Raw genomic sequence first — 12,972 nt, 5'->3', positions numbered from 1 at the left:
CCTAGCTTTTTGGGAGAAAAACAAAGAAATGAAATGTTAATGAGATGAGATGAGTTGTCACAATCTCATTGGATGATGTGAGTGATTTTTAAATATGAGCTGAGATGAGTTGAGTGATGTTGTGGATGAAAATAATATTTTATTAGATGTGGTGGAAGTGATGGATAAGTTGTTGCATGAAAATAATATTTTATTAGATGTGGTGGATGAGTTGTTGGATAAAAATAATATTTTATTAGATGTTGTGGGTGAGTTTTAGGGATGAAAATGTGTGAAATTGTACTTTTTGAGATTTCTTGGTTTTTATTTCTATTTTTTGGTTTTTTAGGAAATAAAATTGTACTTTTTGAGATTTCTTGGTTTTTATTTCTATTTTTTGGTTTTTTAGGAAATAACCAAACAGGTCCTAAGCGTCATATCGCTTATGGACCTTCAGTTCCTTCTTTGTACTGCCCGATGAACATTAAAAACTCAGTTAAATCTTATAGAACACTTCTCTAATAATCTTGGAAACAAAAATTTGTTCTAGTGAATTTGGTTTAAAAAAACCCGGCTAATTTTGTAGGACTGTACAAAATCCCGATCGTACTATCTTATACAAAGATTTGGAAGATATCTCTACTTGATCTAAGGGTCGTATATTGGGGCTTTTCACCCCAAGCTATAGACAGCTGGAAAATTTTTCTACCAAACAAACTGTATAGGTAGTTTTTTCCCCAAAGTTGTAGACGGTTTGAAAATTTATCTTAGAAACCAACTATTACTCCTTTTTCCCCTTTTTTGGGAAGAATCTGAAAGATTCACTATATATACTCCTAATGTCCATAATAGCGTAGTCTTTCCTTCCTCTCTTTGCATAAACAATAAGGGAGAGTCTAAACTTCTCAATATTAGGGGGAAAAATACATGGAGCTTTGGAGAGCCTTGCTCCTTTATATTGTGGTGTTGGTGGTAATTGATGTAGGAGAGGCACAACTAAGACACAATTTCTATGAGAGTACATGTCCAAATGTCGAGCTCATCGTGAGGCAAACGGTGATGAAAAAGGTAAAGCAAACCTTCGTCACGGTTCCGGCCACGTTGAGGCTCTTCTTGCATGATTGCTTTGTTGAGGTATGGCCTCTTATAGAGCTCCTCAATAGGCGGTAACGTACATAGATTTTGCTTTGGCTAAATTATTAAATTGGTATTTTTATTCGACCCTCTTTACTAGTTTGGTACATTTAAAAAAATCAGGCGATAACAAGGTATTTTATTAAGGTCTTGCTTGCCAATAAGACCAATAAGACTTCTTAAAATTATTAAATTCACACCATTTTCCTTGAAAATTCCGGCGATAACAATATTGATCTGTTTCCCTCCCAGTTGATAACCAAAACTTTGTGATCGCAAGAAGACTCCCGCTTGAAACTTGATTGCTTCACAAATACGCAATCTGGAGCCAACCGACTGCCAACTCTAAGCAGTTCCTTAGCTACTAACTGGGCATGGGTAAGCCTTAAAATCGTTCTAAATCGATTAAAATCGATTTAACGGATCCAATTTTGAACGGTTCGATTCAGTTTCGAATACTTTCTATTTATTCGATTTAAAAAAGAACTCAATTCTCATTTCGTCGTCTAAAATCCAATCCCTTTTTCCAATGGTCCAAAAACCTCTTCTCGCTCTCTCCATTTTTCATAGTTTCAGTTGACCTATTTCTTTTTTCTTTTCATTGATCCCTTCATTCGAGTTTTTCTTCCATAGATCCCCCCCTTTTTTTTTTTTTTTGGAACGGAATGACTCATTTTCTTAATGAACTAGGTATAATCCCCAAACCAAAGTCATGATTTGAATCTTAGTGCTGCTTGATTCGGCTTATAACCATAATTTGCAAAGACCAATCTTAACTGATCACTTGCTTGTTCCCTTAAAAGAGTTTGAAGTACATCTGTAAATGTCTTCAATACCAACTATAATCTTTATTATTAAAAGGAAGAAAACAAAATGATAATGTTAAGAATGATAGAAGCAGTAAGACAACCTAGCATGGAAAGTCTTCTTTATATGGCTTTATACAGCTTAATTTCCTATGTCTACGCAACACCTTGTTAGCCATTTTTTTTTATACAAACTATCAATCTTCATAAAGATCACTTGCACAAGAACATGAAAAAAAAAATTTACAGGGATGCGACGCGTCAATCCTGATCTCATCCTCAAACGGAGATGCAGAGAAAGATGCAGAGAAAGATACAAAGATTTGGAAGATATCTCTACTTGATCTAAGGGTCGTATATTGGGGCTTTTCACCCCAAGCTATAGACAGCTGGAAATTTTTTCTACCAAACAAACTGTATAGGTAGTTTTTTCCCCCAAAGCTGTAGACGGTTTGAAAATTTATCCTAGAAACCAACTATTACTCTTTTTCCCCCTTTTTTGGGAAGAATCTGAAAGATTCACTATATATACTCCTAATGTCCATAATAGCGTAGTCTTTCCTTCCTCTCTTTGCATAAACAATAAGGGAGAGTCTAAACTTCTCAATATTAGGGGAAAAAATACATGGAGCTTTGGAGAGCCTTGCTCTTTTATATTGTGGTGTTGGTGGTAATTGATGTAGGAGAGGCACAACTAAGACACAATTTCTATGAGAGTACATGTCCAAATGTCGAGCTCATCGTGAGGCAAACGGTGATGAAAAAGGTAAAGCAAACCTTCGTCACGGTTCCGGCCACCTTGAGGCTCTTCTTGCATGATTGCTTTGTTGAGGTATGGCCTCTTATAGAGCTCCTCAATAGGCGGTAACGTACATAGATTTTGCTTTGGCTAAATTATTAAATTGGTATTTTTATTCGATCCTCTTTACCAGTTTGGTTATTTAAAAAATCCAGTGATAACAAGGTATTTTATTAAGGCTATGCTTAAGAAGGAAGAAAACAAAATGATAATGTTACGGATAATAGAAGCAGTAAGACAACCTAGCATAGAAAGTCTTCTTTATATGGCTTTATACGGCATAATTTCCTATGTCTACGCAACACCTTGTTAGGGATTTTTTTTATACAAACTATCAATCTTCATAAAGATCACTTGCACAAGAACATGAAAAAAAATTGCAGGATGCGACGCGTCAATCCTGATCTCATCCTCAAACGGAGATGCAGAGAAAGATGCAGACGACAACCTCTCGCTGGCCGGCGATGGCTTCGACACTGTGATCCAGGCCAAACAGGAGGTCGAGTCTGCTTGTCCTGGCGTAGTCTCCTGTGCTGATATTTTAGCGATGGCAGCCAGAGATGTTGTGGCACTAGTAAGCATTAATCATAGTACATATATCTTAACGTTACTGTAAATATTTTACCATTTTGATAAGTTGAATAATAAGACTATAACCCTTAACCTTTACCACAACATCGGAGCTTTGGTATTATAGTGGCAATGGCTCTAAGAAGTATCAAAATAATTTAGATCTGAATCCTGCTGATAACAAATTCTATGCGGAATTTAAAAAATCAATATTGTTGTGTGAGTACATATTTCTGAATCCTGCTGATAACAAATTCTATGCGGAATTTAAAAAATCAATATTGTTGTGTGAGTACATATTTCTTGAATTTAATATTGTTGCATATAGTGATCAGGTAACATGGTAGAGTAAGTTTTATGAATCCCATGTAAAGTTCGGTCTTCGGGCCTTGAGATTTTCCGACAACGCAGTTTTGGGCTCAGGTGAATTTTGGACTCACTCTTTGTCTTTATTTTTGAGAGTCTAATAAAATATACAATAAAAAACTAATAGTATTATATGTTTACTGTAGCTGTAAAATAGTCAAAGATGCATAGATAAAGACTAATATCAGCTAGACTGAAATTTTTGTATTAACGGAATATGGCCGAATTTCATCCAAATCCCGAGTCCCGGGCAACCTCCCATCCCCAGACTCCAACCTCGAGCCCCTAACCTCCCTCTTCGCCAAGAACAACCTCACCCTGACCGACATGATCGCCCTCTCTGGTGCGCACACAGTCGGTTTCTCCCACTGCAACCGCTTCTCCGACCGCCTCTACTCCCCTTCCGGCGTTGACCCGTCGCTGAACCCTATCTACGCTGGGCAGCTCATGCGGGCTTGCCCGCAAAATGTAGACCCATCAGTCGCCATTAACATGGACCCCAGCACGCCCAACAGGTTCGACAATGCATATTTCACAAACTTGGTGAGTGGTCGGGGACTGTTCAGGTCCGATCAGGTTTTGTTCGGTGATCCTACATCGAGACCTATTGTGAACGGGTTTGCAAGAGATCCAAGGAGCTTCATGCTGGCATTTTCAGCTGCCATGGTTAAGCTTGGGAGGGCTGGAGTGAAGATTGGGGATCAAGGAGGGATCAGGAGAGACTGCTCAGTCTTCAGCTGACGCTGTGCTTAGAATTCAAGATATCAAGGCATACAAATAAAAGAAATTTACCGATTTATTAAAATCTTTATGAGTTGTTGAATTCAGAAAAATAAATATGGAGCTTTGTCACACATATATCAAGAGTAACTGTTATACCGAATATTTCCATACGACAAAAGCAGTAAATCTCTGAGGGTCAGAAATAAGATGTTGGAACTATATTCCTGTTTTTGCTCGTTTCATACTGGTGGAATTGAATGGGGACACACTGGGGCTCATCTGAGGGCTTTCTTCTCGCAATGTGCCATTCAGTATCGCAAGCTCTCTCAACTGATTTTTCTTGTAATAGTCCATCGACTCGTCCTACATAATAAACGTATATAACGTTAGCAGGTCAACATTTTAACTGTGAGTTTAGATGAGTCGTTGGTTTCCATATTTACCACTGGCTTCAAAAGATCTTCTAAGATATTCATAGCTTGTCTTAACCGTGTATCAATGATGTCCGCTGGAAGCTCAGCCTCCAAAAGAACATGCAATGGTTCACTTAAGTGTTCATATCCAGGTTTATCTCTTAGCTTTTCCTCCTGTGAGAAGAACATAAGGATGTAAAATAAGCATACATGAGGCTTATATGCGAAGATAGTCGCATACAAGTAGCATATTTATGAGATATGTATCAGTAATAAACAGCAAACCGTTTTAACTATTGAGCGTTTGTGCTATGTTGGGAACATTGCAAGGGGTTCTAGTCAATCGACTTGATAAGTGCTTCTAAAATTTTATGTGAATATAAAATACCCCTTAAATGATGAAACAACTTTATAGGGAAGCTACAGTAACGCAATATTTTTTTTCAGGGGCACCGAATGTAGAGAAATTAAGCAATGCCATGTTCGAAAAGTGTAAAAGTGCAAATGCTGACATACATAACTAGATATATTCTAAGGGATATGAAGGAGCACCAAGGCAAGTAAGGAGGATACAATATAGATTAATTCAATTAAGAACATGACACTTGAAGGGGGGAGGTAGAGTAAGGTAAGGGATAAAATGTAAAATCCTCTTTGGTAGGGAGTTTTTAGACGGTAAGGTGAAGTAAAGTGAGGGAAGGAGAAAGAAAATGCAAAATGAACTAGAAAATGAAGAGAGGGAAAATCCCTCCCCTCAAAATCCAATTTGAAGGGACACAAGAGTGAGGAGAGAGAAGATGCAAAATGAACTAAAAAAGTCATGTAGCTCCCCTTACTCCCTCTCCAACCAAATAAGAAACACAAAAAGTATATCCCTTCTTGCACCTCAGTGAACCTTACATTACCTTATCTTCCCACCTCATAATGCAAGGAAAGTTTTAATATATTCAACCAAAAGTTTGAGCTACAAGCTTTATTGTTGTCTTGTTATTGTATTTATGGTTAATTGCAAATAAACCGCCTGTAGTACTATTGTTTTGAACTTACTATCCCTCTATTTTTGGAAGAATGACCTGAAATCTTTTTTTACCCTTTTACCCTCAAAGGAAGAGAAAATTGTATTTTGAGAAATAGGTCTTTTAAGACTAAAAGAGTTTTCGCTTGGGTAGTCTACCTTTGAAACAAAACTATATGGGTGCTAAATTCAAAAAAGTGGTACAATAGGAAGTCTATCCGTAGTTAATCCTTATATTTATTGCTTGGACTTCACATTAATTTTAGACTCTTGATGGCTAATTTACAAACAATATAAAATTGTCAAATTTTTATTGTAGCATATGCTCCATCAAACAATAGGTTGACAAAGATTCATCATAAGGTTCCATATATACGACAGGCTTAGACAATAAGAATAAGATGAATGCTCAACTATGTTGTAGGGATACGGGTAGTTATACCAGTGCGGGTACATGATACAAGAAATTTGTAAAAGGTAAGGTGCGGAGAGACAACTATATAAATATTTATATACACATTATATATTGAAATTAATAGCTTTATATGAGATTTATATTTTTTGATTCACGTGTTATTAGAATTAAAATTTCTATTGTTTCTTTTATTATGTGAATTATAAATTGTAAAACAACAATCTTTTTTTTTTGTTTGAACTAGACACCCAAATGACCATTAAAGTCATAGTTTGGAACCCAATGAGTTTCAAAAAGTAGATGTGAAGTGTAGGGTTTACGTCCAGCCATCCATGAAATGTTTGACAAGTGTTCTAAATTGAAACATGTATTGTTTAATTGACTATATGCCTAAATAAATGTATGCATTTATGAAAGGAGTGTCCAAAGAGTTTGGATACGAGTACATGTCGATTATGTGTACGGCTTCAAGATAGAAATACTCAGGTAACATAGACGCTCAATGATAAGTGAGAAGATATCTTTCCAATTTCTATTCATGGGTTCATAACTTGGCATCCATGATTAACATATATCAGAATCGAATAATTCATGGCTATATTCACATTAATGTTCACTGCAAGATGGACAAATAGAAACAAACAAGCAAATTGGTCCATGTGATGCAACAACATTAGCATGTAAAAAGCCAAAAAAAATTCCTTGATTTGAAAATAAACCACATATCTAGCCATTTAGAACAAAAAGTATAGCAAGTTATTACAAAATATAGTAGCTTACAACGTATTCAACTGCTGACATACAAAGTAGGTCGAAAATTAATTCTTTCAAGTAATTTAGTTCTCATAGTAACATTGGAAGTGGGTGGGTCTAAAATAAATGGTGATAGAACTTTGGATTTACAATTAAAAATTTCTTTCTACAAAATCTGTGAGTTCATAGACAAATGAACTTATCTGCAATGTGTGATCTCCAAAATTAATGTGAAAAAAACCCAAAAAATGGTTTAAGCATTTTGCTACATTTTATGCCTAACCACTTGAAAAAAATATAGCAAGTTAAAGAAAAAATAATTTTATGCCTAACCACTTAGAAAAAATATAACTTAGGGTGCCAAATTGCTGAAAGCCACATTTAGTTTAAACATAATTTCATGGAGTTTTTTGTTCAAGAATGATTTTGGGAGTGAGTTCAAAAATAGGTGAGATAAAGCCTTTGTTTTATTAGTAAAAAACATTTAGGGAAGTGTATAAGCTCAAAATTAAATGAGGTATAACTTTTGGGGAGTATTTTAGGTTTGAGAATGATTTTTAAGAGGATTGATCTAAAAATAAATAGGGGTAAAAGATTAGGTTTATAGAAAGAAATTGGCAGGTTAAAGAACAAATAGGGTACAAAATCGGGTGTATAGGAGAATAATGAAGACCTTTGCTATTTTAACATCTTTGAGTCTTGATTATATTATTAGTAGCCATGATCAATTTAACAATGGGTTATTCTGTAGTGGATTTGGTAGTATTAATAGGACTCATGTAAAAGTATTCTATAGTAATTAGCTTGTTATTGCTTGGATACAGTAAGTTGAAACTTTGTATATCTAAAATCAATGTTTGTATTCAATTGCTTTCAACTGTTTCATTCGTAATGGTTACATCCATCAAATATTTATAGCCACCAATGAAATTCTCTAGAAATTAGAATTTTTTCATGATATGATCAAGGTTTCAAAGTAATCTACTCTTACTTTTCAAATATATATCATGGTTGTCATATTCAAACTCTTAGTTGTTCTAAGAGATTTCTATATTACAAGATTATCATAAAGAATTTTGAAATTACTTATTACTTCTAACATCCTTGCTTAATTTGTAATTCTCATCTTGTCTCTGAATTATATGAACATTTATGTGAGCAATGCCTTCATATATCTATTTGCTAGTTGATCATAAGTTGAGACAAACTCTAACTCAATCTTCTCGTCTTCAATGAGCCCTCTAATGAAATGATGTCGAATCCCAATGCACTTTGTTTTGGCATAGAAGATTGGATTCTTCATTATGGCAATCATGGACTTGCTATCACACTATAAAGTAGTCAATGACTCCTAACTATACTGTAGCTTAGATAAAATTCATCATAGTCACTGCACCTGCGGTGCTTCTAAATGATAAATCATTTGCTTCTCAGATGAAAAATCTTTCATTTGCTACTTCTTTGAGGAGCAAAGATATTAAATTTGATCCCAGAGTGAAAACATATCCTGAGGTGCACTTATGACGATCAATACATCTAGACTAGCCCTTGTCACTATAGTCGGGTAGTACAATGTCATCTACATATTTGTACTTGATGCCTCTACTCTCTGTATCTTGAAGATATTACAAAATCCGCTTCTTTGCAGCATAGTGTAGCTTGCTTGGATTATCCATGAATCTAAACACAACACTTGTAATGTATAATATATTTGGTCTTGTATCTATAAGATAGATCAACAATCCAACTAGACTTCTATAGCTTAGATGCACCTACCTTCTTGCATCATTGTTTATTGACAATTTCCTTTCAATACTGGTGCAGCTATTGGTTTGCAATTCATGTTGAACTTCTTTGGAGAACCTTAATAATATTTTCATTAGTTGATGAATATTTCTTCTTCAGCTTGCTTAACTTGTATGCTAAGAAAATATCTCATCAAGCATATATATGTCATCTCAAAATCTTCTTCCAACTTTTTTTAAATTCTTCTATCACAATGGTGTTAAGTGCCACAATAAATTAATTTATCAAAGGGAGACAACCAATAAGGAAGTTTGCTTCTATTCTTCACACAGAGAGCTAGATCACTTAGCATCCTTCTAGGTCTATGCTGACAAAAATGTTGGTCAATATGGTTGTTCCAAACGCCCAGTGCTCGTTTCAAATCATATAGTATTTCGCGCAGTTGATAAGCCTTATTTTCTTTCCTTTAACTACGTAGCTTTTTTTATTACTCTACATGGACTTCTTCAAATAGCCTCTAACTAAAACACTTTAAGCTTGAGCTAAGCAGTTAGTGCGAAATTGTCCTTATGGTCTCCATATGAGCAAATACAGAGAATGTCTCATTGAAGACGACATTCAGTTACTAATAAAAACCCTTCACTATTAAAAGTGCCTTCAGCTTCTGAATAGGACCATCTTGATCGTACTTGGTTTGTAAATCCATGAAGATTGGTATTTGGTTTTGTACATCCATGAAGATTGAGCAGCTCCCATGTCCTATTATTCTCGATCATGCTCATTTTTTGATACAAATTTCATATTATAACCTTATTCCACCTCAAAACCAAACTTGAAACCATATGCTTTGTATTCATACTACCTAAATGGTAGCATCATCTTCCTCTGCGCCATTTCTTTTCAACTACTCTCAAATTTTCGTACCACTTTTAATGAAGAAAAATATGTGACTCTTGGAGCCTTCAAATGGAGAATCTCTTCATCTCCCAATAGCTTTGATAACTTATCAAACATGACTGATGGCTATGAGGGTCCAGATGACTTTGCGACATTAGCATTATGCATACCAAAGAAGCAAAAGGAATACGAGAAACATAAGAAATGTATAGAATTGTCAAGAAACAAATTAGATGCATCACGAAAACGTCTAAGTTCTAGAGAAATCCATAGATACCTATAACTATAAATAGGTGGTTATAACCAAGGAGTGATATAAAAAGTTCTTAAGTTTTAAATACTCTTTCATCCTACTTTTCTCCCTTCTCAATCCTACCACACTAGTACTATTTCCCACCAAGCTTTTGCAACCCTAACAAATGAGTCTACACTCAATAGCACTCTTTTCAAACAGAAAGGTTAAGTTAAACAAAAACTAGCATAAAGGAGTAGGTATTTGTAATTTCATTTATATCATAGCCAAGGACTACCAACAATTTACATGTACCAACTCAATTTTGTTCATCAATCATATGGGGTGAAAAAGGTAGAAGTTTAAAGACACAGAACTCAAATTTGATATAATTCTAGTTTAGATAGGTTAATGTTCAGGGATAAAAATGTCTTTCTTAATCCAGCTAAGAGATGTAGAAATCAATCTTAACTTTATTGTCTACATTAAAGATATATTTTGCACCTCAGATTTGATCCTAGTTCAGAAGTAAACACCGCATCTTTTTTTTAAAATAGTAAAACAACCTAAAATTTGCATTAGATACTATTAACTTTATGGGAAAAAGTGATGTTAACAATCAAGGAATGTTTAATTGGTTTTCTCCACATGAAATTAAATTTATTTGCAAGCACTCAATCAACCCCCACCCACCCCTCCACATTCCCGCACAAGACTATTTTCTTGTAGTCGTAGAAAACTTCAAAAGCTTGTCAGTTTGCAAAGCCTTAACTGATGACCAGTAAGATTTTCTCACCTGTGGCAGCATTCCATAATTTTTGTCAAGCCCACTTTTTGTACAAGACAATCACTTTTGCAATATACTTTAGTTACAGAATGATTACATCTTAAAATAATATTCTTTGGACCACAAGACTTTTCATACATCTGTAGCATGTCATGTTGAGCAAGAATCAAACATAAGAAAAGTAAACAACCAAGAGATATTTTTAATTGTGCATGTGTAGTTGAAACATACTCTGTTATTATTGTTATTAAAGGAATCAAGCAAAACAAGTTAGTAGTCATATTCCCTGATGAGCAAACATTTTAAGCTGAGTATTGAATGGGGAAACCGCTGATAGCAACCGCAGTGAATTATGTGACACAGCTAACCATAATCAAATAAAATATATGGAAACATGCATCATACCTTTACGGAATCTTTTACTGAGCCACGACCTCGTATGTAAACTCTGCACAGAGTTGTAGCTTCAACTCTTCTCAAGGAATTCCCCCGTGGCCCTAATAAACGACCAACAAAGTTGAACTGAATCAACAGGAAAAAAAGAAAAAGAAAAAAAAGATTAATCAGAAAGGTCGACAAATTTTCAATGTGAAATTAAACTACATTAAAATCACATACATTGGGAAACTTCCCGACTGGAACATCCATTCTAATAACTTTCTTTAGAACTGGATTGGCAATAATACCCGGAGCTCCATTCCAACCAGCTGTTGATGTTTGAAGAAACCCCATTCTTTGAGGATATCCACTTTCCTGACAATAAAATTCACATTTCAGATCTTTATTTAAAGATTAAGAAGTGGTACGTAATAGATACACAAAGAATATGTAGTCTCCCACATTAGAATTGGTTCGGCTTGATCACTTTCACTATTGTGATAAAAGATGATTTTACAGGTGTGAAGGAAATTCTTCTAGACCATTAAATTATTTGCATCGACTTATTTATTTGATTTTATGCAATCATGTGGGGCAAAACCATTGGATATTTTCACTTATATAAGATAATTTACCTAGTAGAGAAAATATAAGTTTTATTTAACAAAGTTAATTATATGGATTGTTAAAATCTTAGAAAAATAATATTTTTCACAGATGTGATTCTAGAAAGCAGCAGCTAATGTGTTTTGTGAACACATTAGCAGGGGTATTCTTGGAATCTGTAATAAAATCTATGACACTTCGTACTAAAATGGAGCTTTGGGTTTAAGAATGAATCATTAAACGTACTGAGTGCATATATTGGTGGGTAGAAGAAAATAAACTTTCAAGGGTATAAAAAGAGCCTCGATCCTCGTAAGTTCTGTACAGCTGATGTTAAAGAATTTTATCAAAGAAAATGTTATTCTGATTTTTAATAAACCGAATAATTAAATGAACAAAGATATGAAGTTCCAGCAGTCGTCATCAGAAAACAAATCTAAACAAAGTAAAAGGTATAAAAAAAAGGCTCCAAAGTAAGCATCAGAAAGATCCATTTAATTCAAAAAAAGAGCTGCACCATTAGAATCTAGGGAATGTAAATATCTATAAGACAGGTAAAATCAGTACCTCTGTATGCATCCCTGACCATCCCTCAAAATCCATTGGGCCCCCACTGGCATGATAACCAGATAATCTCAAAGGACTGCTCTGCTCAATTCTTTCAGGATCAAGAAAATTTTGAGCTGGTCCAAGACCAGAAACTCGTACAATTTCTGAGTAAAGGTCAACATGTCAATAATTTGACTCGGGTATGAATGACTTGGATAGAAAAGAAACATATTATTTTATCGGTAACGAATTCCAGGATACAATATTAACTGGCACAGATAAACTAGAATACAAATCCCAATAACTGAAATTCCAGGAAAATTCTTTACAAGGACAATGATTGGATAGAAATGGATGAATTGTTTTGTGGGCAACAAATTCCATGAATAAAATTAACAGAAAAGAGAAACAAGAATAGAACTTTCAATAACTCAATTTCAAATAAATCAAGGCAAAAACAATGATATTGCACTGTCTCTATCTGGAACTGTTGAAATATAATTAAAATATATATATCCTTTCCCCTCAGCCCCTCACCACAATTCAAATTTTGATGCAGCGGCAGGGATTTTAAGATAGTATCAAAATGATGGCTTTGATCTGTGAAGGTCCAATCACCATTTCTGTTAATTCGGAAAATTCATAGTCTGCAACATCCTTATATTCCCGAAATGAAGCACATGAACAGCACCGCAGAAAAGCTGACTGGACAGGTACGCTAAAGGAGATTGGTGATGGTTGTTGATGATGAGGGTGTCTGGGATGGTGGTGATGAAGGGCTTTTGTGATGATTTTGGTGGTGTA

At 34.8% G+C, this 12,972-nt stretch overlaps 2 protein-coding genes across 3 annotated transcripts in view; one reads left to right on the top strand and one right to left on the bottom strand.

The window, feature by feature from the left end:
- Positions 2,545–4,555, top strand: LOC109839104 (peroxidase 55-like). The gene is made up of 4 exons (XM_020407537.1): positions 2,545–2,751; positions 2,852–2,996; positions 3,102–3,292; positions 3,847–4,555. Exons 1-4 carry the CDS (start codon positions 2,545–2,547, stop codon positions 4,393–4,395), a joined length of 1,092 nt encoding a protein of 363 aa, XP_020263126.1. The 3' UTR covers positions 4,396–4,555.
- The window catches only part of LOC109837916 (KH domain-containing protein At1g09660/At1g09670-like), a 32,683-nt gene continuing 24,143 nt past the window's right edge, over positions 4,433–12,972 (bottom strand). For both annotated transcript variants that reach the window (XM_020406298.1, XM_020406299.1), the window contains exons 3-7: positions 12,187–12,332; positions 11,254–11,388; positions 11,041–11,157; positions 4,821–4,964; positions 4,433–4,740 (exon numbers count right to left, since the gene is read on the bottom strand). In XM_020406298.1, coding sequence (XP_020261887.1) covers positions 4,594–4,740; positions 4,821–4,964; positions 11,041–11,157; positions 11,254–11,388; positions 12,187–12,332 — 689 coding nt within the window. In that variant the 3' untranslated portion in view covers positions 4,433–4,593. The remainder of the gene's footprint in view (positions 4,741–4,820; positions 4,965–11,040; positions 11,158–11,253; positions 11,389–12,186; positions 12,333–12,972) is intronic.

The sequence above is a fragment of the Asparagus officinalis genome, chromosome 4, assembly GCF_001876935.1.
Source record: "Asparagus officinalis chromosome 4, Aspof.V1, whole genome shotgun sequence".
Taxonomy (NCBI): Eukaryota; Viridiplantae; Streptophyta; class Magnoliopsida; order Asparagales; family Asparagaceae; genus Asparagus; species Asparagus officinalis.
The sequence above is the reverse complement of the archived record's forward strand: the minus strand, read 5'-3'. Positions and strand labels throughout refer to the sequence as shown.